The sequence below is a fragment of the Pempheris klunzingeri genome, chromosome 17, assembly GCF_042242105.1.
Source record: "Pempheris klunzingeri isolate RE-2024b chromosome 17, fPemKlu1.hap1, whole genome shotgun sequence".
In the NCBI taxonomy this organism is placed as follows: domain Eukaryota; kingdom Metazoa; phylum Chordata; class Actinopteri; order Acropomatiformes; family Pempheridae; genus Pempheris; species Pempheris klunzingeri.
This window is the reverse complement of record NC_092028.1, coordinates 23,082,117-23,108,780: the sequence shown is the minus strand read 5'-3', so window position 1 is coordinate 23,108,780 and position 26,664 is coordinate 23,082,117. Positions and strand designations below refer to the sequence as shown.

Below are 26,664 nucleotides of genomic sequence, written 5' to 3'. Positions count from 1 at the left end.
ATGGACTGAAAATTGCCTGCAGATAAGAATAAGAACTAGAATAAGAGTTTGGATTAGAATTAAAATTCATGAACCCTGCCCAATCTTTTTTTAATTTTCCATGTCATTTTGAGGTATTTCTGGGCCATCAGTGGCTTGGCCTGGTTTTCAGTGCGGGGTAATTATGCTTTAATGGAAAGCTCACTTCCTGAGGCCGTCGCCAACATGCGAGCACCTTTTCATACGTGGCAGGGCAACAGGAAGGGCGAACGGACAGATGAGAGATACAGCGTGCGCCGGTGAGAATGAGCAGGTGAGGCTCAGATGAAAAGATTAGGGCAGGTGGATCGAGAGCGAAAGAGACAGGAGAGACGGGGGAGAGTGAGGGGGGGAGACAGAGCGGTTCCTTGCCTGTGGTGGAGAAGTCTGGGAGAGAGGCCAACATCGCAACAACAGAGTGGGCTGCTGTTTGATTCGATTTCGCTCTTTTCATTTCCTCCCCTTCGCCAGTTACAGCCAGCAGCGCAATCTTGTTTCAGGTGTGTGAAACCCGAAGCCTGCAAAACACACACACACACACGGCCAGCCAGTGCATTAACACCAATCAAAGTTAATGATTATGGTTTGGATAGCTGCATTAGATGAGACAATCTAGCAAACACAACTGATAATGGTGGCATTGCATTTTTTGTGTTAAAGGCCTGCTTTCAGACTCTCTCTCCTCTCCACTCCATCGTGCTGTGCACCACTTTGTTTTAAAGTGTTCTGGGGTTTTTTTGCCAGTGAACTTCAGCCGTTGTTAGAGAAGCAAGTTTCTGACTTTTCTGTGTCTGTCTCCCTCCCTTCCCTCTTTTTTCCTTCATAAACTCCACAGCAACAGCCCAACTACTGGAGCTTTAAGGTCAGTGCTGCGTGTCTAAGTGTCCCTGTGCATTTGTTATTCTCCTGTCCTGTGTGTGTGTGTGTGTGTGTGTGTGTGTGTCTCTGTGTGTGTGTGTGTGTGTGTGTGTCTCTGTGTGTGTGTGTGTGTGTGTGTGTGTGTGTGTGTGTGTGTGTGTGTGTGTGTGTGTGTGTGTGTGTGTCTCTGTGTGTGTGTGTGTGTGTGTGTGTGTGTGTGTGTGTGTGTGTGTGTGTGTGTGTGTGTGTGTGTGTGTGTGTGTGTGTGTCTGTGTGTGTGTGTGTGTGTGTGTGTGTGTGTGTGTGCTCTCTGCTCTCATGGGATCACATTAGACTCCTCAGGCATCACCAGCCAATCTCCTTGGTCCTCTTGCTCATGCAACACCCAGCTCACTTGGCATCTCTCAGCTCTTCTAGCAGTGTTTGGGTGTGTATGTTTTAGAGTGTGTGTGTGTGTGTGTGTTTAGGTGTGTGTGTGTTTAGGTGTCAGGGGTGGCGGCAGCTTAAACTTCTCCAGCTCCATTTAATCTGCAGAAGACGATTCTCTCAGGATTTATGGTAGCTCAGTCAGCTAGCATTAATGGCTAGCAGCCATGTGACCTCGCTGAAGTATTACTCAGACTGACTGAGACATTAAGAAGACATTTCAGACGTGCCACTGAGGCATTACTGAAATAATGCTTTGACATTAGCACAGAGACTTGAGTCATGGCTGGGCTGCTGAATGTGCTTCCTCCACAGGTTGCAGAGAGGAAATATTAGTTGTGTCTACTGGGGAAGGCCAGCATCAAGAAATATTGGGAGTGTTTATCGCCTATGCTGAATCCAAAGAGTTGAGCTTATTTGATGCCTTGTGTTGTAATGTATATGACATCACACCTCACAGAGGCAGGCAGGGCGGCGTGCTATCTAAACACAGCAAGTTAAAGAGTTAATCGATGTGTGTGTGTGTGAGGAAAGAGCCCTGGGCTTATCTGTGGAGTAGTCTTCCCTGAATCCCTGCTCACAATATCATTTAGACAGGGTGGAAATGCCACTGAATATCAATTGCCATATGCCATGACCCATGGGGAAGGCTAAGCAATTTATCCCTCACTCCCACAAGTACTTTAACCTCACTAGTGTGATATGAAATAGAATTTAAAGCTTCATCTGTTGCTGATATTACACAAGCAAACGATTTGAACTCTACAGGACTAAAGACTTTTGGCTCGTTGGTACAAAAAGTGACACTTTAAACAATCAAATCATTCAATTCACATGTTTTTTTTACTGAAAATGTTGAAACACTGAGCGTAAAAATAGAAGAGCTTGTTTTCACTATTGATTAATCTGCAGATTAGTTTCCTGATTAATTGTTCAGAAGCTGCTCATCAAGAGTCCAAAACGTTTAAAACACAGAAAAATATTCTCACTTTAAAAACTGGAACCAGAAAATGACTTGATTTGACTTTTTGCTTAAAAACGGACTCAAACAATGAATCGCTTATAAAAATAGTTGCTGATTGATTTTAAGTAATCAATCACTTGTTGGAGCCGTGGACACACAGATAGTTTCTCAGTAGAGTCCAGTAAGTAGACAGTAGAGCAGTAAGTTGTGGTCCAGTCAGTCACTTGATGCATCATGTGAGGGAGTTAATCACTGAACAGATAGATTTATTTATCTACCTGTCAAGGTGCTGCAGAGGCAGTAAAATGTAGAATGACACAACCAGAATGGTCCAAGTGGCCACAGATCTAAAGCTGTTTGCTTCCAACACGCTCTCTGTTGTTGACATTTTTTATGTTGACGCCTCATCCTGCTCAATTTTCTTCATTTCGCACTAAAGCCTCTGAAAGCCCCATCCCACTCACTTCATCCCACCAGGTCTAATCTAAGCTTTACTCTCTCCACGGATTCTCCTGCCTGCTGAGAAATGAACTTGAAATGACACTACTATCAGGATTGTACTACGCCACGTTTTTACCTGTGGAAAAAACAAGTATATCAAGGATGTTATCAGGTAGTAGTGTATAAAATACACCGTGTTTAAAACCTTCTTAGTGACAGTCACATGGAAGAATACACGGCTAACTGTAGATCTAAACAGAAATTATCTGGAGCTTGTAGTTTCTCACTGTGTTTTCAGGGCTCTGTTTTCTTTTTTTCTATCAGAAAAAACAGTCACCGCCACCAATCTCAGCTATCATCTTCCCTCTGGAAAAGAACGCCATTTTGCCCCCCTGCTTCCGAGCAGACCGATTGCATCGACGCACAATTCACAGCAATTTGGCGAAGCAATTTGGTCCGTGCATTGATGACTGCTGGTATTATGAAAAGACAGGACTCGAGGGGTGTTGGGAAGTGTGTGTCCAGGCGGAAGATTGGCCCGAGAGTTGGAAAAGATGGAGAGAAACAATGATAGCACGGCCAGAGCAACTAGAGAGAAGCGGATGTGAGAGATGAGTCGATTTTAGGGAGTTTTCTCTGTAATTTCTAAAAGTGAGGGCTGTGAACCTTCTCTGTGTGGAGATAGAGCCAGGTTATGGCTTGAGGGAGAAAATCCAGTCTCAAAATCTCCAAATGCCGACAGCAGCTTTGGCCTCTGCCACTAGCCGCTGAGGTGGAGGCAGATATGTTGGCGTAAAGCAGCTCAGTCAGAAGTGAGCTTTGGGAAGAAGAGAGGACAAGTGAGTGACAGGGGATAAAAAAGGAAAGAGAGACAACTGGAGGCAAAGACAGACAAGCTTTTAGGGAGGAGGAAGAGGAAGAGATGTCATTAGAAGAATATGAAAAATAGTAGAGCTGTGGTTAAGGTGTCAGCGCTGTGATATTTACCATTTTACACCTGTCCCTCATGTAATGCCCAGGAGCCAAACACTTCTTAGTCATTTCACTTGCATCGAGCGGTCTTTGACATTTCTGGTTGACGAACCCTCTCTTTGCTCAAGTCCAGCAGAATGTCACATCACTTATCTCAGGGAAATGATCACGTTCAGGGAAGAGATGAGGAAGAAGAGCCCTGCAGCAGCACTCGTGTGGTCAACTTACCTCTCAACTCCAGGATTAAAGCCTGATTAGCACCAGTCATTAATGATGTTTTTCCAGGGGTGTAGTTCATCTGTGTTTGCTCGGTTTGTTCGTCACATGATTTGCTGAAATCTTGCAGATTAGTTTCAATGTCAGCTGAGCAGACGCTGCATTTCTATTAATACTGAACGTTGTGTTTACTCACACTGCACATTTTAATCTGTCTTTCTGCACGGTGAGAAGCTGCAGGAGTGGAGCGGTCGCAGTGTGTGCCTGCTAAAACCAGAACCTGACGAATTCAAAGTGTTGATTCAGATTAGACAACTGTGTCCTGAACAATGCTGACAAAAGAGAGAAAGGCGGTTTTACTTTGTGCTCTTGTACTACGAAGCTAAGTAAGATGATAAATATGTAGCCGCAGATGGCTGGGGGAGGCAGTGAGTGTTGGCCTGTCCCTGTGTCTGTCCGCTCGCCATCAAAGCTCAGCAGTCTGAAATGAGAATGTAAAACAAATATGAGCTCACTACAGTTTGTAACCGATCTTTTGACAGCAGCCATGTGAGAAATGGGATCGTGAAACTGCTTTAACTTTAGCTTACCAACATTTCTGACTTGGCAGAAATCCGTCCAGATTGCTGATGGTTCATTTCATTTCCTCAGAATGTCAAAGGACAAATAATCTGGTAGAAACTGAGCTCGATTCTTAACCTCGTGTCAGATTCTTGCTTATTCTGTCCAGTGCTGCTCATCTTTCCAGGTTAAATTCACACTTCGGAGAACATTACTCAACGTCTTTTCTAAATAATTTAAAGATAAATCTCCCTTTTGGTATCTATCACCAAAACATTCTGTGGGTGAACTGAGAATCAATCTCTAAAGTGGAGCTAAGACATTTTCTGTTGCCCATTGTATAAGGTAAAGAGGTCTGCAGACTAAGTGAGTGGACGTTGAAGCTGAGATGTGCTTTCTCTAACATTAAAAGCCATATGCCAAGGCTGCCATTACTTGACCTTAAAACAGTGTGTCCCTGTGTGTGTGCATGTTTGTGTGCGTAGCGGAGGAAACAAAAACACAACAGGGTGGGAGGTTCCATTGAGTTTAATGCAGTTTGTAGCCTGAGGTCTGTTCCCAGGCTGCCGTGTCCCGCTTTCCACTCTCTTCTGTTCCATGTAAGATCATCCTGTTCCCTACTTGTTCCTCTCCTCTGCCGTGCCCTCAACAGAGACTAGAGCTCTCGACAGTAATTGAGTGCTGTTGAAAAAAGCCTGGATCGCTCAAAAAGAAAAGGTGGAGGTGGAGGTGGAGGTGGGGCGGGAGGAGGTGCAGAGGGAGGAAAATTAGACGAAGGTGGAACCGGTTTCCCTCAAAGGAGGCTGTGAACACACTCATGTTTAACACTGGCATGTCTAGCAGGACCAGATGGTGTGTTCACATGGAATATTTACACTGCAGAGAGACATTTTCATATCACATAAAGCACCAACATGGAAGTGTGTGTTTGGAGCCTGTTGTTACAAGGCGAGCTGACTAAGAGGATAGACGACGACAGCTGTGATAAGCTGACACACGAGCGCTCATGCAGGGTTTCATTGTCTTGTTCAGCAGCACGTTCACACTGGATGTTGAGGAAGTGGAGCAGTGATCACTTTCCCCTCAAAGACTCTTTTCTCCTTTTTCAGCTGGTTCAGAAATTTAGCGTTCGAGGCTCCACACATTGTGAGAGGCGAGCTCAGTCATGTAGCACCATATCCTCCGTTCCCTTTTCCTTTTCATAGAAAGCTCCAACAAGGTTATATAGCCTTGAAAAAAATTCTCAGGTGCATTCCTAGAATGACTCAAGACTTCGAAACAGAGTTCCTCTGTGTTTCCTCTCTGCCATGCAGACAAAAGTGAACAGGTATTGTCGTATTTTACACATACTGGTCTTTTTCAGCCATTTTCATTAGCAATCAAAGTTGTTGTTGTGCAATAAGTGGCTGTTCATTATTAATCAGGGCATAAATGGGCTTTTTTCTATTTATTTTTTACTCCTTATTGACCCTCCCTAATATTCTTCCTTGAGCTGACTGGGGGAAAATGTTTAATACTGTAAAATATCTAATTATATTCAAACCAAATATAGCTAGTACTGGAGACAACGTAATGAGCAAAACAGCAGCAGACGTGTTATCACCGAAAACAAACCGCTAGTTTCTTTAGCAACATGTGAATCCTCCTTACAAATAATGGCATCATCACACTAGCTGTGTGTGTGTGTGTGTGTGTGTGTGTGTGTGTGTGTGTGTGACATCCACCCTTCCTACCACACAAAGCTAACATTTAATAACCACATGTGCACAATCATTAATGACCGTTTTCCCAAATCAGTTGGCCCGCAGGCCACAATTAGGTTTTAAAAATGCACCCTTTGATGATTGCATTAACACAAGTTACGTGAAAACAAAATCCTGGAGCTGGATGAGCCTCGTGTTTTTCTGCTCCAAGTCAAATCGAGTGTACGTCTGCAACTCCAGCATTGCATTTAAAGGTAATCTTGAAAACAGCACGGGTATATCTGTTATATTTAGAGGGAAGATAAAATGATTGATCAATTTTACTGTCATTTGAAATTACTCAGCCTGCTGTAAAATTATAGTGTACCAACCAATCACAGAGCTGAAAGCAGCATTTTCTTCCCAGCGACTGCAGAGGCACAAAACTCAGAAAAAAGGGTCTTCTTTCATTTCAGCCTCCCGTCAGCATGCAGCAGTAATACCCATTTAGAATCAACACAAAATACCATCTAATGTTCAATGTCCATCTCTTAACCAAAATAAAGAAGTCCCTCCCCAGTGCTTCAGTGTGTTTACTGGCTTCCCTCCATAAATAAAAGGCTCTGACGAAGGTGACTTTTAGTTCTTACAGGAATATTTTGACATTCTAGGAAACTTTGCCTTGTTAGTTGGATGAGAATATTGATACCGGTCTCATGTCCGTCCTGTAAATATGAAGCTTCTGTGAGCAGCCAGTTATTTTAGCTCAGCACCAGGACCAGAACCGGGGAAACGACTTCCCTGGTTCTGCCCAAAGGTAACGAAAGCAGCACCTGTAAAGCTCACTTATTAACATGTCACGTCTTGTTGGCTTGAATGAATCCAGCTGTGGAACTGACACTTGGCTGGTTTACGGTGGTTATGTGTCCGACTGTTTCTAGGTTGTTGTCTCTGCTGGTTGCCTGGAAACTGCATCCAGTTCTTATATGTGTTCAGAGGGAGACCAGCTGACTTTACCTCCACTACACTACGCTAAGCTAACCATCTACTGGCAGTAGGTTCATATTCACTGCATGAGAATATCGATCTTGATATTAAAATATGAAGCTACTGCATTCAGAGCTTTTGCCCCCAAAATAAGTGAAACCTAAACAGAATTAAACGATTCAAAGAGAACCTAATTGATTAAGAGCACATTGAGGATTGAGCCCCAGCCTTATTATGTACAGTGGTGTGTCTAACGCCCTTGGTGTCCCACTGTCTCTGGCCAGGATACGACACTCTGCAGTACGTGCCGCTCGGCTGTGGTGCTGCCGGCTGTGTTTTTGTGCAGTGTGGTCACAGTTTAGATAAATGACACTATTAGAAAACACAGTGGGGGTTATCTGTCAGCATCACCGTCCCTCTGCGTGCTCAGACACTGTCTGCCACCTCTATCGCTGGACACCACCACTATCGGTCTGTGTGTGTGTGTGTGTGTGTATGATTGAATTATATATGATAGTGGCAGAAGGTGTGTACATTATAAAAGAAATGGATCGTTCTGCTCCTCAGTCCTGATTGGAGTTTGTAACTTGCTGTGTAAGCACACGTGTGATGGCACTGCAGGTAGTTTACAGAGCAGATCACCAAGGATACATGTGGTTTAGTTTAGTTTACTGCAGTGTAGTGTACGTTTATCATTTAACTTAACTGACAGACGAGTTAAAAGAGAAATTGGAGGCTAAAGCTCTGCCCTCTGTGCTGAATTCTGTCATCGGCATGTGAACATGATGTTAAGCAGGTGTCATTTTGACCATATTCACCATTTTAGTTTAGCTATTTAGCATGATAGTGTTTGTTAACATAAGCGGATTATGAGACAATAGGACAATGGGCACAGATGTGTGAAAGCCCCCCCGTATTGTACTCAGCCCCTCTAAAGTCCTTTAGATAAACTGAGGGGATAAACACGCTTCTTTCTTGTGACATGAAGCAACTTCAGGCAGAGCCCCCTGGGCACAGTAACCCTGTTCGGTGATCCACCCGCGTGAGTTAATTACCACTAAACACAGAATAAAGCTGATGCTCATGATGATGTCACTAGTTTTTCAGGTATTTTGAAGTATTTAACAAATTAAAACATGAATGTTTATGTAACATTTCACTGCAGTCTCTCATAGTTGGTGGATCTTTTACATTACATTTACATTTTATGAATTAATCAACTGATCTAAAAAAGCCCACTTTACTGCAGTTTGGCTTTCAGTCTTATTGTCCAATTAACAAAACCACAAATGGATGCAGGAGTGTGTTCTGTGTCGTTCTGCTGAGAATCAGTGAGCACAGAGACTCTCACTCTCACACTAATTAAACACTACGTTAATGAAAGCCAGTAGATCCACACTGTAGTTTGACTCAGGCAGAGAAGGAAAACCTTGGAAAGAGGGGAAGGCTGTTGTGCTCACGGTGCGAGGAGGAGGAGGAGGAGGAGGAGGAGGAGGAGGAGGCAGGCACAGTTACTGTACTGTGGCTAAGGATGTGTCTTTCTCTGCCATCCAAACAACCAGCAGACAGCATTCTGGGAGCTCATTACAGCAGCCTCTGAGACGCTACAGCGGTGGGGGATCAGGGAGCCAGTTCAGTGAGCTCAGCCCCGGCTGCACTAACAGTCTTTCAGCGAGAGACGCCCAGGCATAGGCCAGCGGGATAAACCTACAGTGACAGCCCGGGATTTGCATGAGCTTCTCCTCCCATCCCACGAGCACTCGTTTAAAGTACGTAGCAGCGCTGGGACAAGAGTTTGGATGAGGGCGTGTGAGAGGTGTGCAGAGCTGAGCAAACACAGCACAAGTTATCCTAAGCTGCAGCACGATTCGTGGCTTAATTTCACTCCTTACCCACTGTAGGTGACTCCTGCTGGCTGATACTCTGGAGTGCTGTGCCAGTTGAGAACAACTGTGTGTTTGGCTGCAGCCCATCACTGATGTGACGCTAGTAATTCTTAGTGAATGGATGGTAGCTAAACCATTGTCAAGGCCTTGTTAATCTTGTTATGTGGTTCATTGTGTGATGTCTCATTGTGTGCTGGATGTCTCTTTTCCGGTTGGTCTTACTCCATCAGCCCCGTCCAATCCATTCTCTCCGCCCTGCTTTCACCTCACAGTAAATGAATGTGTGTCTCTGTGTGTCCTCTCCCCCCTGCAGAGCCGCAGTCCAAGGCATTCCCAGTCTACCCAGTCTGGGCTTGCCGACCAGGCCGCCAAGCTCTCCTTTGCCTCCGCTGAATCCTTGGAGACCATGTCCGAAGCCGACATCCCCCTGGGGTTCAACCGGATGAACCGATTTCGCCAGAGCCTGCCACTGTCCCGCTCTGCCAGCCAGAATAAGCTACGATCTCCAGGTTAAGATTTGAAACCCTGCTGGCAGGCTCTGTCACAACATGCCGGTCGCACTCGAGGCAGATTTGCAGTTGTTGTGTGTTTACCTCGTGTAGATGGTGAAGTGAGCCGTTTTCCTCACAGAGAACAGGAGGAAGTTATTCTTTCTCCTCATTTACAGAAACAGTTCTAGTTCTAATTTCTCTGCTGCAGAGTTTTAAGTCCTGAGATAACACAACTTTCTTAAATTGTTCATCTTGTTTCAGTGTTGGCAAAACAAACTCAAGCAAAATGTGTCTGCTAAACTTTTTTTCATGACATCTGGTCAGGTGCACTCTGAGCTTGTAAGCATAATCTATCATATTTGGTATGCAACTACTAATGCAGACTATTTTGTTCAGGTTTATTTGATGCCTGTGTTAATTATACAGGACTGTGGGTGTGTTTTTCTGCAAGAGTAAACAGCAGAATGGAGGGCAGGTTTACTACAAAAGGGCCTCGGGAGTGTAGGGAGGATTAGTGCGAGGCTGGTCCTGACTCATAAAGACCGAGGTGTGGCATTACGTCAGGTACAGTGAAGTGGCTGTAGAACTGAAGTGGCAGTGGCTGATGAGTTCAGACAGTGAATTTCCAGTCTCTCCTCTCTATGTCTCCTTACTAACCACTCTCTTTGTTTTCTTCTCTCCCCAACTCGTCTGCAGTATCTCACTTATTTTGCTTGACTTTTAATCACTGGTCTTTCTTTGCTTTGTTTGTTCTTTTTGTTTGTCCCGCGGTGTATGAAGATGAATTCTCAGGTTAGTCAGGCGTCAGACTCATCTTTACCTATAAAATCAAAGGGTGCAGCATCTGTCAAAGTTTTCCATCAAGTGGGGCTGTTTTGGGGTACTTTGATATTATAGCTATTTGATTATTGATAGGAAGTAGAAGTTTAATTTAAAAAAAAAAAAGAAGCTCAACCAGCCTTAGACCTGCATCTTTGCACCTTAGCTGGGAATTCTCACATAGCTACCGTCCATATTATCATATTCAGAAAGACAGAACAGGTGATTACTCAAAGATTATGATAAAAAAATCATCTGCCATACCAAAAGGCAAAACATTTTGATCATAACATCCACTAAAGCCGTCACTTTGTGTCTCTCAACCGTCTCTCCCTTGTCACTCTCTTGTAGGCGTGCTGTTCCTGCAGTACGGAGATGAGACCCGCCGGGTGCACATCACCCACGAGCTGAGCAGCCTGGACACGCTGCACGCCCTCATCGTGCACATGTTCCCTCAGAAGTTGACCGCAGGTATGCTGAAGTCTCCCAACACGGCCATCTTGATCAAGGACGAGGCACGTAACGTCTTCTACGAGCTGGAGGACGTCCGGGACATACAAGACCGCAGCATCATCAAGATTTACCGCAAAGAGCCCATCTACGCTTCCTATCCTGCTGCTGCTCACCTGGCTAACGGGGACCTGAGGGTGAGTGCAGGGGAGTCCAGGGAGTGAAGAGGTGAACAGAGCAAACTGGGTATTTTAGAGGAACAATGCTGCAAGTGTGATGTTTGGCAACTGAGCCGTCGTGTGTGCAGCTACATAAAGAGGAGCAGTGTGCTTCATCGGCAACTTAATAGTGTTTTTTGTATTTCATGGTAACTTTGACAGGCTGTTGCGGTGTATGTGGGTTAGTAATTTAACAGGTATTCCTCCTGGAAATGTATTTTCTTATCTTCAAGTAGGCCATCTGTTGCTGTGCAGACACCAGAGAACAATGTTCCTCTGTGAAATGAGCATATTTTAACATCCGAAGCTATTTCTGCTTCAGTGAAGATCAAGGAAGCCTCAGGGAGACTTTTTTTTAATTATTTCATACAAAACCCAGCTTACCATCTGCATTATTCACACAATGCTGAGAATACAACTGCTATTAACCATGCAAACAGGCAGTGGAAAAAAAGACCGCTGTGCTTGTGTAAAGTGTGTGTGCATGTACTTTGCTGCATGTTTATATGCTCGTTTGTACCTGTGGATGCAAGAAACAGAAAAACAAGAAGGTAAAGTGGGAGCTGACCACCTCAAGTTTGATACCAGGATGATTTTACCCATCATCTTCCACAGGAGGAGTGAGGTGCTCAGTGCATCTCTTCTTTACAACTCTAGGAAACTAAACACAGGCTTCATTTATTGGCTCCAGTACATGTTGTGAGGCTGGTTTTTACTTTTGGAGAACCTTGAGGCTTAAGCCATGTCATTATGTTTGTGCTAACCAGAGCACCTCTCATAGGTGTGTGAATGTCCAGTATGTATAGGAGTTTGTCTATGGACATAAAAGCAAATTTCCTTTTTCACTCCAGTGTTTCTTGTGTGTGCTAGGATGCTGAGAAGCGAATGAAAACAGGAAGTTAAGCAGGAAAAGTAGTTGTGTGACGAGGGACAATAGAGTTATTTGGCTTTTGAAAGCTGCAGAGATGATAACAAGCACAACAGGAGGAAAACAGGAGGGTTGGAAAAAGCATCGGTTTAACGATGAGGACAACAAAAGCTAAATGGAAAGTGCAGGACATAAATATATTCTCTTTTGATTATTCTGTCATTGTCCTAATTAAGAATAAACAATCAAGAACGTTTTAGGAACTAAATTGAATATTCTGACATTCTGCAGGAATAATGGTTTTTCATCTTCACTGATGCAGCCTGTGACAGCCCGTCTAATGTCAGTCAGATCTCAGTCTTGTTCACGTCAAACTGACATGTGAGAGGCAACACTCTCATTCGTAGGTCTCCATGGTAACCATCACCCCCGATTTGTTCATTTCAGAGGGAGATGGTGTACTCCTCCCGGGATTCCTCCCCAACCCGCCGCCTCAATACCCTCCCATCCTCCTCGGCCTCAGCGTCCTCTGGCTCACCGTCCCGCTCACGCCTCTCCTACAGCGGGGGTCGTCCTCCGTCCTTCGCCGGGTCCCATTCCCAGCATGAACAAGCCCGACATCCCCATCATCCTTCAGCGGGCCACGGTGCCAACGCAGGTTTGTCTCCCTCCCCCAGCGCCATCCTGGAGCGCCGCGACGTCAAGCCTGACGAAGAAGTTTCTGCAAAAAACATGGCACTGATGAAGAACGAGGGGCTGTATGCAGATCCCTACAGCCTGATGCATGAGGGCCGCCTCAGCATCGCCTCCACCCAGTCGTTAGCTGCCATCGGAGACCCCTTTAGTTTCCCAGTTTCCAGTGGCCTGTACCGCCGTGGCTCTGTGCGCTCTCTCAGCACCTACTCAGCCGCTGCTCTTCAGGGGGACCTGGAGGACTCCCTCTACAAGCCGGGCGGCTCTCTCTACTCTGACACATACTCCTCAGCCACACTGGGCATTGGTTTTCGGATGCCACCCTCATCCCCGCAGAAAATCCCTGACATGCAGCTGAGGGATAGGGACTCGTACTCCAGCTCACCCAGCAGAGCCTCGCCTGTCAGGCAGACCTTTCGTAAGGACTCTGCCTCCTCAGTGTTTGTGGAGAGCCCGAAATCGAGGCCCAGCTCCGGTTCAGAGCCTCTGTGCCTGACGGCCGGGCCGGGGGAGGGCAGCAGGGCCACGCCTGGCTTTGGGTCTTCTATGTCTGGACAAGACCCGGACAGCAGCAGGTCAGTACAAGTCTGTGTGGTGAATTTGTAGTGAAGCACTACAGAAACACAACGTTATCTGCCAACAAAAACACTGGTCACATTTTGCAGGACAGATTTCTGTACTTGTCTTCTTCTGTCTTGGTTTGTTCTCACTTTGTGTGAAGTGGGCAGAACAATGTTAGGTGACTTGCTTGTCCAGTTTGTTTGTTGTTTTTTAACCTTTATCAAATTCAGTCAAACACTAACACACACGGAGGTTCAGTAGAATTTTAAATGTCTAAAACCAAGTTTAAAGGTACCTTTAAAGCTGTATTGCTTCGCCTTGATCTGATCTTGATCTGCTTTAGTGTGTTCAGCTTTTGATGATCAGTCCGTCACATTTCCTCTTGCAGAGATCATCGCCTGGAGCGCATGGAGGCGATGGAGAAGCAGATAGCCAGCCTCACCGGCCTGGTCCAGAGTGTACTGACCAGAGCACCAGACAGTGACAGCACGTAAGACTCTCCATTAAACCCCATTAACCCTCGAAAACTCACGGATACAGCTTCAGCACAGACACATAGGCGGCATTATCGACAGCAACGGCAGCCACCTATTATAAGAGCCATTATCGGCTCCATAGCAGTGAAGTGGGACATTACTTTGTGTGAACACAGCACAAGTACAGAGCACTAAGCATTAGCTGCGGGGTGCAGCGCTATTGATTTATGCATTGATACAAAGAAATGTGTAAGACAGCTTTTCAGCAGAGTTCCTCATTTGCATTGAGCACTCATGGCCCCTCACGAACACAATGGAGTTTCATTAACAAGGACATAACTTGTTAATGGAACCAGTTTGATAGTGCTGTTAGCGTTAGCACTGTAATTGCCTTGCCCTGTGGCCGTTGATCCTCAGGTGTGGCCTGCTGCGTCTCTGCATGATGGCGGGCTGCCCTCCGGACCAAGGGACGGAGTTCTCACGGCCATTACCTTTCTCTTCCAGCGAGAAGACCGAAACCAACAGTGACGGCTCCGCCACTGGAAGTGAGTACAGCAGCGTCACTGTGACCCGTGTGCCGAACTGTCACTCACTGGCCCTCGTGTTACTAACACCACCGCTGTTTTGGTCTCTGCGCTCTTTAGAAATGAAACAGTGCGTTGGATAGTGGACACAAACAATGGTGCAGTGAGGATGGCAGGTGATCACAAAGAGAGGGCGGACAACGTGACATCGGTCCAGGAAGCTGCAGTCTTTATCAGATCATCATCGGACTAATAAGGGAAATCAAATCCTTGTTGATGAGCTAATAAAGTACTTTATTATAAGGATACAAACACAAAACCCAACACACCTTTAACAGCGTTAGATTCATCAGGATGTGTTGTCGTGCATATGTGTTACCATGGTGACCAAATGAAAGCCTACATTACTTATACTGGTTCCCATCCTGGGCAGTTCAAAATCAGCAGATGAATTTAATAGTAGATCAGTTAGTTTCAGTCCGTTTGCTTTTAGAGCACAAATGAACCAAACCAGAACGATTTGTTTGGTTGAAATCAGACAGTTAGAGTTAAAGTGGCCGCTTCCTCACCGGCCCAAATGAACAAGAAACCACACCAGAGTTTGTTTTAACCAAACCAAACCAGTTAGGTGTGAATGTACTCTTAAACACACACTCACTCTCTTCCTCCTCCTTGTTTTCTTTTTCACTTTCTCTGTCTTTGTTCAGCTAACAAAGCTGATCAGTTTCATCCCAAATGACTCATTCACCACCTTAAAACCCTTCTAACAAAATGATGACCGCTCATATCCACCTAACAGAGTTATTAAAGTTAGGAACCGTCCAATTATTGGCAAACACACTCGAGTATCGTCCTACTCAGTCAGATGAGAAAAGTAGTAATTTCATCACTTTGTCCAGTGCGGAGAAATGTTTAGCCTCCCTAAGCACAAATACAGGAAGCAGGGAGGGGATGCAGGCGAAGCTCTGTCAAAAAGGAAAAAATTATACCATCTAACATCTTGGAGCCGTTGAAAGGTGTTAATGAAACAAGCAAACATACAAGAGTGTTAACACAACCTTTTTGGCGAAGTAATAAGACAGCCTTGAAGTATTTTGAGGGTTTCTTTTTTCCACTTTTGATTATCTCTGTGTGGGATGCACAGAGATCGCGCTCTCGTAGTTCTCAGGCTGTTACTTCAAAAGGTGCAGCATGTATACATGCTGAAGCACTTTCTGCCTCCATCCTGTTTTTTTAAAATGTCCTCTTTCCATAATTTTGCATCACCGTTTTGGCACAAACAAACCTTTTTCTGTGGCCAGACCCTCTGAGCCGTCACAAAGACACTCAAACTGACTCACTGCCAAAAGACTAAGACATCACCGGAGTGATTTTCTCTGCTGTAGTTCTCCAGGATCATTATTCTGTGGAAATGAACTTTAAGACTTTCCTCTCCCTCTTTGTCTCTCTATCACCCTCTCATTAATTTCTCGGTAACCGGCTCACTCTTTCTATATTCCAGCTGGACGGCTGAAGCAGAAAGGTAGTTGCCATCTCCTACTCTATCATACCTATTTCTCCTCTCAGACTCCTCTCATGGCTCTCTGCTCTCTGTATGGGTGTGTGGTGTTGCTGGGTAGCTGGAGGTGTCTCTCCTCACGTCTTCCTCCTGGTTGGTTTTCCTGGAGAGCGCGGACCCCCCCTCGTCCTTGTCTCCGTCTCTGCTGTTTGAATTTCTGCTTGGTTTTTCCTTTGGGAATTTCTGAAGGTTGTTTTGTCACAGATGAGGCGCTCCTTTGTAAATGTGAATGAGAGAGAGTGCGTGTGTGTGAGAATAGCTGGGGAGTCAATGGCCATACTCACAAAGCCCTGTGTTAAGATAAGAGCATGGTTATCCCCCTGTGTGTCACTTCTGAATAGACTAATTGCACCTCTATATGGGTCACTAATAGCATGAGCTCACGTGTCTCCCAGTGGGCTATTAAAGTTTTGTGAATATGGCGCGATTCTTTTTTTATTTTTTGCATTCACACACTGTATTTGTTCCGGTGTGTGCGTGTGTGTGAGTGCAAAGATTTTCTCTATATGCACCTTCCTTTTGGCCTTTATTCTTTATGTGTGTGTATGTTACCGTTTGTGCTGTGTCACGCTGGCTGCTTGCAAATCTCTACGGAGCACAGCCCAGCAAACTAACCAATGTGTCTCTCTGAATGATCTGTCGGTGACCCCACATGTCCTGCTCTGTGATTGGCAGCTCATACGCCATCAGCACCCCTAGCTCTGATGCCACCGCCACCTTCTAACACAACCCCGCTGAACAGCGTCGGCCGCTTGCAGATGCAGCTCCACCTGCACGGCCTGCAGCAAAACGCCACAGACCTGCGCAAACAGCTCGCCCAACTACGCAAGACACAGGTACACAATATAGTAGTTTGTCTGCTGTTTCTGAAAGAGTCTGTGCACGCTTCTAGTCCTGCAGAGAGCTCCCTGTCCCAGAGATATTAACAGTATGTTCAGTGGAGTATTCAGAGTAACTGAGACTATATGTTGAGATGATTTCAGTCATTTTTAATGAATCAAATGCTCAGATTGATCCTCAGATTGCCCCAAAGTTGTAGAAAAATGGCAAAATTTGTGAAATATTTCTATTTTCCATATGCAGTTTATGTGTAGACATGTTTTTTATAATATAGAATCTGTGCTATACAGTATTTCAACACACATGTATGCAGGAGCAGTGGCTTTGATGTTTATTTGATCTCCACTTCAATACTGTACCGACTGTACAGTAAATAACACCTGCAGGTTCTCGTCGCTGTACTGCATGACACATTGAGGGCATTGTATCTTTTGAGTATTAATAATGAAATAGAAGGTGTGAAAGATAAAAGCTCGGCTCACATCGCATGGTATTCTACAGCGATACAGAATGTCATGACGGATGCACAACTGATGAAACCACGCAAGTAACGGCTCACAGAAATGTGGAGATGAGGTCCTCATTTATTCCATTTATATCTGATGGCAAGTGACGGCGTGGTTGCTGCAGGAGGAGTCAGGAAGAGATGATGAGTTAAATGTTTTCAGTGGCAGAGGAGAGGATTCAAGTCTCTTGCAGGGGAAAAGACAGAGAGTAACGGGGGTGACAGATGATGGGCATGCAGCGCTTTTATTTGTTCCCTGACAACAGTCACAAGGGCTTCTTGAACTGGCTAAGCAGTGAGACGGAGAGAGCCAAGCAGCCAGAGAGGACAGTTTGTTGTCTACCTGTATGTGTGCCCAAGCGTGACCTCTGCACCTGGACCCATATTGTTGCCCTTGGCAATGGCCAGCAACTTAAATTTTACATGTGGGTCATGAATTATGCAGAGTGAGCGTGCAGGAGAGAGACAGAGGCAACTGGGAGGGAGGGAGCACAGTTCTGAAAGATAACAAAAAGTCAAAATATATTTTTCTGGATGTTTTGATATTTTTTTAAGCATGTGCTCATATTCCCTGCATTTGGGCTGCTGCGTGTGCTTCACCATTATTGGCAGCATATAATGGGGAATACTGGGTAATTTTTAATGTTGGTGATAATGTCTTGTTTTACTTCCTGGAACATAAGGCTGATGAATTATTAATTTTTCTTGCTTACTAGGTGCTTTCATCTCAGGGAGTTGTATTACATGCAGCAGTCCTGTAGAATATTCCATTCATAACGGTGAGAGGGAGCCGAGTTCACCCTCAGCACTTCTGTCATCCTTCATTCTCCTCAGGGCATCCCGGCTCTCTGTGTTAGAGGAAATATTGGATGCACATGCTCTCACACACACATACGGGGAACTACTTGCTGCATGTAGCATGCTAAATACTCACAAGCAATGACTGGAAAACACATAAGCAGTGAAGGGAAGAGCAAAATGTTCCTCTGGTATAACAAGGCCTAAAATACTGTACAGTAAAACAAGAGGTCACACAGCCTGCCCTCCCCAGGACAGGACAAAAGAAAGTGTGCAGTTGCTCTAAATCACTGAGGTCTATTTTGAAAAATATGAAGTGGCTGCACTTCTCCTCCTTGCTGTCCCATTGTTATGCTGTGATGGCAGCGATAGCAGATTTCATAACTTCAACAAGACATTCTCTTGAAGCCAGCGAGGCTAAACTGATATTATTCATTTCAAACGCTGGCTGAGTGTGCGACGCGTCCTGCTGAAGAAAGAGCATCATGTGTTATCCGTAACATGGTGTTTGTGTGTGTGCAGCTGGAGAACCAGGACTCGGTGCGAACCCTGTTGAAGCGGACAGAAGCAGAGCTGAACGTGCGCGTGGCCGACGCCCTGAGGAAGCAGGAGGATCCTCTGCAGAGGCAGCGTCTCCTGGTGGAGGAGGAGAGGCTCAAGTACCTCAACGAGGAGGAGCTCATCATCCAGCAGCTCCAGTCAGTAACAGCAGAAGACTTTTAATGCAACAATGTCAGACAGTGATTGTAGAACAGAACGTGGTTGTTGAAATCCCCCAACTCTCCAAAATGATCAATATGAATCTTTTTAGGTTGGTGCATTGAATATATAAGCTGACAGTTTAAAGATTTGTATCACACATTTCATAATTGCCTGAAACATGACAAAGTTCATATCTGTTTTGTAATTAGATGACTCACAGGCTGACGCAGTGATGGGATGAAATTGTAACTGTAATTAAGCCCGGCATAGAGCAAGATGCTTATTAAGATCTGAGGTATGAGACGGTCCAGCAACTAATTGAAGTGACTGCAAAACAAGAGCAAAGAGCTACCTTGAGATTTAATAACCAGATAACTTGCCTCCGTCTCATAAGTGGAAATGTTCACTGTGCTAATAATTCCTGGATCTCCCTGTGAGCGCCGCAAGATTTCCTGAATCACTCTGAGCGGCGTTTTGATTGCAAACTAATTGGTTGAACTGTAAGATGATCTCTGCTAATCAATGTCTGCTATTCAGCCTGGCTAATGACCGGGTGATTTTGGTTAATGATACATTAAACTGTGATTCATTACATAACTAAAGGCAGGTTTTTATGACTTAAGTCTGACTGAACCAGACACACACTCAACGTTAGAGCTGAACAAATGCACATTTTCAAGATTCTTTGTTCTGCATTTTACTTCAGTTGTTGCACGAATCTTTCAAATGCCCGTCCGTACTCCTCCAGTTCAGCTGTCCAGAGCTCTTGATCTAGCTGCCAGTTGATTCAGAGACAGTTTATTGGCAGAGGTTTTTACTGAAACTCAAGTGGCACGATTGTAAGATAAATATTCAGTAAAAATGTAAGCGTAGCAGAGGAATCCCTGGTGTTCAGCCTTCTGTGTGTTCCATCTCAGCGACCTGGAGAAGTCGGTGGAGGAGATCCAGAAGGAGTCGTCTGTCAACCACAAGCTGGTGACAGTGCAGGAGCTGGAGGAGAAGGCCACTGTTCTGAGAAAGCTGGGAGAAACACTCACAGAACTGAAAAGTGAGTCACTCTGGCACATTTCTCATTCTGTGCACAGGCACACAACAGAACACAGTCTCTTACTCTGGCAGACAGTTTATAATGTGCTAATTGCTCACTAAGGCACGGCTTATCTTCTAGTTACCCACAGCTAGTCTGTCAAACATTTATTCAGACTCAGATTGCTCATTGTTTTAATAAACTCCCCGACCATTTACTGTATTTCAAAAATGTTTTGTTTGTTTGCAACAAAACGTTTTCAACGTTTTTTGACAAGTAGAATTGATTCGTTTGAGCAAACACGGTTGGCTCTCGGTGTTACTCCTGTCCTCTCTCCTGCAGATCAGTTCCCCAGCCTGCAGAGTAAGATGCGGGTGGTGCTCAGGGTGGAGGTGGAGGCTGTCAAATTCCTGAAAGAAGAGCCACACAGGCTTGATGCCCTGTTAAAACGCTGCAAGACTGTAACTGACACCCTCGCCACCATGCGCAAGTATGAACCTGCTCCAACTGAGTGCATCGGTACCTTTTACGCTTCTTATGCAAGAAAGCCAATTTGTGATGAATCAAAGAAGGAGATTTAAATGAAATTCTGTCCGCACATAGACCAGGAGATGGATGAAGTGTTTTAAGGAATCCTATAAATATTTATGGAAATGCATTTGTTCAATAAATTCTTACATGATGACACTTGCACTGAAATGTGTCCAACATTAGCCGACACAAAAACCTGCCCATTCATAATCAATCAGAGGAAAGCTCCCCCATTTGTACCTCTGCCAAAGAGATTATGTTTTCACCCCTCAGTAACACACAGCAACTTTATAGATTTCCATCAGCTGTGGTAGACACACACTCGTGCCGAGGAAAATTGATTAGATACTGTTGTGTGTTTCGAATCAGAGATTTCATCCATTAAACATTTATTGTTTTGCTCCAGAATTCTTAAAACTAGACCAGGAGATGATTTAAAATCACAAGGTTTAAAAAATAAAGGGGTGAAGGGTGCATTCAAGCAGCAAGTAATGTTGATGTGACCACTTGGCATCATGGGTAACACCCTGATGGAGGCTCTTTTCAATCACATGAATAAAGGCTTTTTAGTTTCATGGTGACTGTGGACTTTTAAAATGTTCCCTTCAGCGTTCTGTCGTCTATCCCCTAATCAGCCTTGTGCCAAAAAAAGCACCTTACTGTGGTTTAATTAACCTCCCTGATCAAAAGAGCTTATCAAATCCTCTCGTCTTTGTGGGAAAAAGAGAGCTGCAGAATTATTCAGTAATGTCGGAGGCTTGCATTTTCAGTGTTTCAAGCTTTTTGGATGTTTTCGTTATTCAGCAACAATTGTTTTCACGTCAAGTCATGGATTATTCATGTTTTAGTGTGTGTTACATTTCAAAGAGCTGATTAATGAATTCATCCTCCATGTCTTGCCAGACAAGCGAATGGGGGTGTGTGGAAGAAGCAGGAGGACTTTTCTAGTCCTTCGTCAAAGCACAACGAAGACTTGCGAAAGTTTTCAGACTTTGACATCCCCACCAGCCCACCTCTCACCATCAATGACCTTGGGGGAGGCAACAGCCTGTCCAACTGGAGCCCCCACGCCAGCCTCAGCCGCGGCCACGGAAAAACATCCGGACACCAGAGGGACAATCATCCTCCTGTTCCCAACAAGGGCAAAGCTCTGGAGGAGCTGGAACGCCGCGCTGCTGCTGACAAAGCTTCGTCCGTGGAGGTCCGACTGGTAGGAGCGGATTCTTCTCTCATTTCACTGCATCACAAATCACATCACGTATCGAATCGTGCGTTTAGATCCGTCCGTCCACTTCACAGGCTGCAGAGCGGGACTGGGAGGAGAAGCGGGCCAGTCTGACCCAGTACAGCGCCCAGGACATCAACCGGTTGCTGGAGGAGACCCAGGCCGAGTTAATGAAAGCTATTCCAGACCTGGACTTTGCTGCCAAGCAGATCAAGCCCTCCTCCAATACGCTGTCCTCCCAGACACCCCAAGGTGGGCCAGGGACCCCAGAGCACCGCGTCAGCAAGCCCCAGCACAAGCTCTCTGGGAAAGAGGGAGGATCCCGCCGTGGCTCTGGTAAGATGGAGTCAGCATCATTATGGGGTATCACTGTCACAGGACAACATTCAGAAGCAAAGAACAATAGTTGTTTTGTGGGTAACCACCATTCATTTGTTTAATTAATCCAATTAGTTTTAAAACGGTTTACAAGCCATGCAGGTCATTACATTTTCTCAAGAACATGAAACTGAAACAAAATATGAATCACATAGAAACTACAGTTACATCAACTTTTAGAAAGTTAGTTTTATAAATCCACTTTCTCCACACTGAGTAAAGCAGCACCACTATACATTACCCATAATGCCTACAAACACCTGATAGCCTGTTAAAAATCACTGTCAGCATATGAAGCAAGTATATTTTCTCAAGAAGCCTGAACTACTTCCTTTTCCAGATGAGCTGACAGTACCACGCTATCGCACAGAGAAACCCTCCAAGTCTCCTCCTCCTCCTCCACCTCGACGCAGTTTCCCGTCCTCTCCGGGCCTCGTCACTCGCAGCGGAGAGCCCCTCATTCCCGGAAAATGTGTAAAGGTGAGACGAAGACAAATCACAATTGTACAAATGAACACTGCATCGTTTAAAGTAAGAACTGTGTTTTAATTACATTACAGATGTACCGAGCACAGCAACAGATTAGTTCACCCATATTGAGAGGAGACAATCTGTGCTGATCTATTGTTTTGTAGACTTATATATTCATAAGAGATCAAAACATTGTGTGCCTCTCGATAAAATGTCTGAGCATGGGCTTCAGATCCGTTAGAAGCCTTTCTTGTATTTGTGATCACAGAAGTCAGAATCTGAAGAGACTGAATGCCAGAAGCCTCACGTGAAACTGAGGAGGGCCGTGTCCGAAAACCCTCGTCCCGCATCCACACCCCCAACACTCGCCTCTGGGGACAAGGAGGACGGAGAGGAGGAGAAAATTGCTGCAGAGTTAGAGGTAAACTCAAACACTGTGTTGTTATATCCTCAGCTGACTCAGAGAGTGGGAAAACTGCACTCTTCTTTATTATTCATGTTGCGTTCACAGCCTGATCTCCGCCACTGGGTTTTGCGCGCACACGTGCTCACGAGCAGACATGCTCACTATCATTACCACATGTTCAAGCAGCAGGTACCATATGTCCCCTGCCCCTGGCACTGGGAAAGCCCAAAGATCACATACTGCTCAGTCACACACATCATCACCCAGGGCTCACAGATCACAGCCACACAGATGGACCCTGATGGCTGCTCGGACTGGGTTTGAGACGGCCCCCCCTGACACGTGATGGAGCACAGAGTCAACTTGATGTGTTCAGAGGCCGTTGTGTTTTTATTCTGCAATGTATGACAGCTTTTGAACCTCCCTTTTCCCACCCCAGCTGTTTGAGAGAGTCCCACTCAGGCTCGCTCTGCCCCCTCCCCATTACCTGCCCGTTCGCCCTCACAGCAGGAAAAGTGAACCCCCCTGCAGACTGGAGCTTTGGCCCTCTGAGGCCCCAGACTCTGAGGTAACCCTCTGACTGACCCTGAGTGCTGTGGTTTGCTCTTTATCTTTACCTTTACCTCTGGCTGCTTCCACTCGTGCCCCCCCCCCCACCAACACAAAGTCTCCCTCCTGGAGATACTACTGCTCACAAACTGTTAATATGTGTGCACGCTGTGTTTGAGGAATCCTGATCACAAATATGCAGCCTGTGTGAAAACATGGCTAACCCCCCCCCCACATACCAAATGTAAGTATTTCATTAGTACACATGCTACTTGAAGTTATAATTGCGTGAATCATTTTTTTTTATCCCAGGAGGAAGAAAACCATTCAAACTGGCTACCATACACCATACCCATACATATCCACGTTACATTCTCACACAGCCGGCAGATGATGGGCAGCATTAGCATTCATTTGGAGTTATGTGTTCGGCCACCTGATGAATATGAAACCAATATACGCTCCCTTATAGCTCGGATTGATCCTCCTAACATCTAACAGAAGCATTCGGGTCATAACCCTGGTATTTTTAAACCATGGCTCTTTTTTGTTTTTAAATTCTTTGGTGCCTGAATGACACAAAAACATTGGGAACTGGTCTGTTAGATCACATCCGCTCGACTACAACGGCTGCAATGTGATCCTTTGGGGTAACTGCACCTGATCAAAGTACGTCCACTGACAGGCTCTGACAAATTTATGGGAAGGATCCCTACAGATGTAGACCTGCAAAATCCTTTTTGTTTAAAAGACTTCTAAAGTTTTAATGCAGTTTAAACTTTGCACAAAAATGTATTTATTGAGAATCCATGATTTTGCTTTAGGAGCTACATGCACATTTATTTCCTATATATAGTTATATAAGTTAAAGTTATAAGTTATAGGACTCAGTTATCTAGACTTACATTACATCTGAATTGATTGATCTTTCTTTTCTCTTTCTTTCTTCAGTCATATGGTTAGATGTCTGGTTATGCAGTGATCTCATGCGGCACATTGTTGGATTGTTTCACAGCTAAGACCAGTGCTGTGTATTTAAATTGAAACCTCAAGTGCTTTCCTCATTTATAGGGAAGGCGCTTGTCTCCTGTTCCCCACATCGTGTTGACAGAGTGTTTGCCGGCTTCGCCCACTGCCTCAGAGGATCCTGTCAGAGATTTAGCAAATTACCCTGCAGAAGAGAGTCCATCACGAGATTGGACTGGTCATTACACCGTCTACCAGGCTCAAATTTCAAAAGAAATTGGTTCATTTGGAAGCCCTCTGCAGCGAGCGCGAGAGCAGCATTGTTTTGAAGAGGATATAGAGTTAGAACAGGGAGTTGCTCTGCTGTTGACAGAGCAGGAGGTGAGGGTGGTGTCTCCTGTTGAGGCCCAGGAGCTCAGCAGGGCGATAGGAGAAGCTCTGCAGACTCTGACCATCTCAGCACAGACTAAAGAAGTCTCTGAGGTCCAGTTGAGTGACCGTCCTCTCCTAGTGCTCTTCAGAGGGGAAGAATCGATCAGGAAGGCTTACAGGCTGCTGCATTCCCTCTTGGAGTCATCTAAGCCAGTGCCCAGACCCAGACTGAAGTCCTCCCTCCACTTGGGCCAGCGGAGTTCTCTGCTGGAGGCTCTGAGGAGAGGGATTGAGACAGGAGCTAAGGTGCTGACGCTTGAGCACAACACTGAAATTAAGACGATTCCTGAGGTTCGGCAGAAATCATTAAACATTCCTCTCAGGCCGAGTGGGTCTGCTAGCTCTGCGGATAATCTAGCCGGCCACAGCCAGAAGAAAACAAGAGAAGATATCCGACACAGCACCTACAGGAGGCTGGACAGCTTGGAGGAGACTATTCGTGAGCTGGAGAACACTTTAATAGAGATCAGCGGCCATCCAACTGCGGATCAGCTCTTCACTGAGACAACCAGCAGAAACAGTCTGACCTCCGAGACCAAGAAGCCACCGGTCGCCCCCAAGCCGTCCTCTTTGAGCCCAACATCGATCCAGGTTCATTGCTCACACCTGCTCTGAAGCAGCATGCTCTGTTTTCTTTCTCCACTGCTTCTGTCTGGGTGACTGCTGGAACTTGACTTTTAAGCCTCTGATGTCTGCTCCCTGACAAAATCGGCATCTAATTGTGTTTGAAATCGGAAATATGTAGTAGGGGACAGACAACAGACTTCTTCCCTACTTGTCTGTTCTGTAATTAGTGCTGCAGCTGCTCTCCTGCCGAGCCCAGAGTTGTTAATTGTTTCTTTATCGATCTGTCCTGGCATCTGTTTTCTGTCTAGATGATTTCACCTTTCGTTCCACCACAGAGGTAATAAAGTAAATGTGTAGATATTACAGTATATATCAAATTCTCTCTTCCTCCTTTCTTCTCTTCACTTGTCGGCTCTATCAAATGAATCTGCTTTCTCATCTGTTTTCTGTTTGTAAAGCAGCTCTCATTACCCTGTTGTTCTGTATTTAAACATTATTTTATGGTCTGTGTCACATTATAGAAATGTACTTTAGTTGGATTAATTTTACTTTAATCCGTTTTTTTTCTAGAGCACAAAATAACAAATGGGGTCATTACTTTTAGGTAAAAATATGAACGTTGAGTGAGGAGTGAAGTTAAAAAAAAAGAAAGAAAGCAACTTCAGTTTCAATCTTACTGCTCAGGAACCTCTATGAGAATAGAAATATCTTTATAATGAAGCCAAGTGTCACTTCTAATACACCTCTTGTTAATATCTAACGACGATGCGTTGAACTCTGTTACCAGACGGTGCGAGTAACCTGCTTTCAACTCACCTCCAGTTGACCTCAACTCAACAAAAGATTAGAAACAATCAAAAGACTTATTGCGTTCTCGTGTCAGCTGCCACTTCAGCGAGGCGTCCTGACAGTTTGCATAGTATTCCCTGCTGCTCTGAATGTAGCCTCCCAATCAGGGCATGGCTGCAACACTTGACGGTCACACTGTCATGGTGAGTTTCAGCTCCTCTGATGTGGAGCCAAGGAAGCAATCCCGTGAGCACGGCTGAGGATTACAGAGTCTTCACACATTATTTCATCACTCCAACTTCAACCACGTTCACCACTTCAACATGACCCCTCTTCCAAACCGCTCACCAAAAACTCACGCTGACAAGCGATATACTTCCAAGCCTCGTCACCGTTCAGTTTTTAATTAGCACAGTAGAACGAGGGTGTATCCGCCAAGCATTAACTGTACCGTCTGTTTTATGTATGCTACTCAAAACTCAGCTTCACATCAAAAGAAGAGTAGGTATGGAAGGAAGACGGGCCTCTTCCAGGTGTCTCTAATCACCACAGCAGAGTTAGATCTGACACTACGACAGTTATTCTTTTATTAATTTTCCTTTCAGCTAATACCTCTGTCTGTTGACTGAATACATATTTGTTTTTGTGTGTGCTGAAGACAGTTGACAGAGTAACTCAGCGGGAAAGATCATTAAGCACACTGTCTTGTGGATCCCGCGGAGAGGCTAGGCTACGCAACGTTAGTTTTGATGCTGCATTTCTATATTCTCATCTTTGTCGTTTTCTACTGATAGATGGAAACTCTGTGA

General features: G+C 45.1%; 2 protein-coding genes across 2 annotated transcripts in view; one reads left to right on the top strand and one right to left on the bottom strand.

Annotated features, from left to right (window-relative positions):
* gosr2 (golgi SNAP receptor complex member 2) overlaps positions 1 to 10,958 on the bottom strand; it is a 184,419-nt gene extending 173,461 nt beyond the window's left edge. The window contains exon 1 of the mRNA XM_070847978.1: positions 10,948 to 10,958. The gene's annotated coding sequence lies outside the window, so the exon portion shown is untranslated. The remainder of the gene's footprint in view (positions 1 to 10,947) is intronic.
* srcin1a (SRC kinase signaling inhibitor 1a) overlaps positions 1 to 26,664 on the top strand; it is a 77,706-nt gene that overhangs the window by 44,498 nt on the left and 6,544 nt on the right. Inside the window, exons 4-21 of the mRNA XM_070848236.1 lie at positions 854 to 880; positions 9,325 to 9,520; positions 10,283 to 10,294; positions 10,673 to 10,968; positions 12,305 to 13,125; positions 13,500 to 13,601; positions 14,005 to 14,132; positions 15,613 to 15,633; positions 16,345 to 16,505; positions 18,335 to 18,510; positions 19,432 to 19,562; positions 19,884 to 20,031; positions 20,976 to 21,282; positions 21,372 to 21,633; positions 22,016 to 22,155; positions 22,415 to 22,567; positions 24,173 to 24,790; positions 24,875 to 25,090. Coding sequence (XP_070704337.1) covers positions 854 to 880; positions 9,325 to 9,520; positions 10,283 to 10,294; positions 10,673 to 10,968; positions 12,305 to 13,125; positions 13,500 to 13,601; positions 14,005 to 14,132; positions 15,613 to 15,633; positions 16,345 to 16,505; positions 18,335 to 18,510; positions 19,432 to 19,562; positions 19,884 to 20,031; positions 20,976 to 21,282; positions 21,372 to 21,633; positions 22,016 to 22,155; positions 22,415 to 22,567; positions 24,173 to 24,790; positions 24,875 to 25,090 — 3,915 coding nt within the window. The remainder of the gene's footprint in view (positions 1 to 853; positions 881 to 9,324; positions 9,521 to 10,282; positions 10,295 to 10,672; positions 10,969 to 12,304; positions 13,126 to 13,499; positions 13,602 to 14,004; positions 14,133 to 15,612; positions 15,634 to 16,344; positions 16,506 to 18,334; positions 18,511 to 19,431; positions 19,563 to 19,883; positions 20,032 to 20,975; positions 21,283 to 21,371; positions 21,634 to 22,015; positions 22,156 to 22,414; positions 22,568 to 24,172; positions 24,791 to 24,874; positions 25,091 to 26,664) is intronic.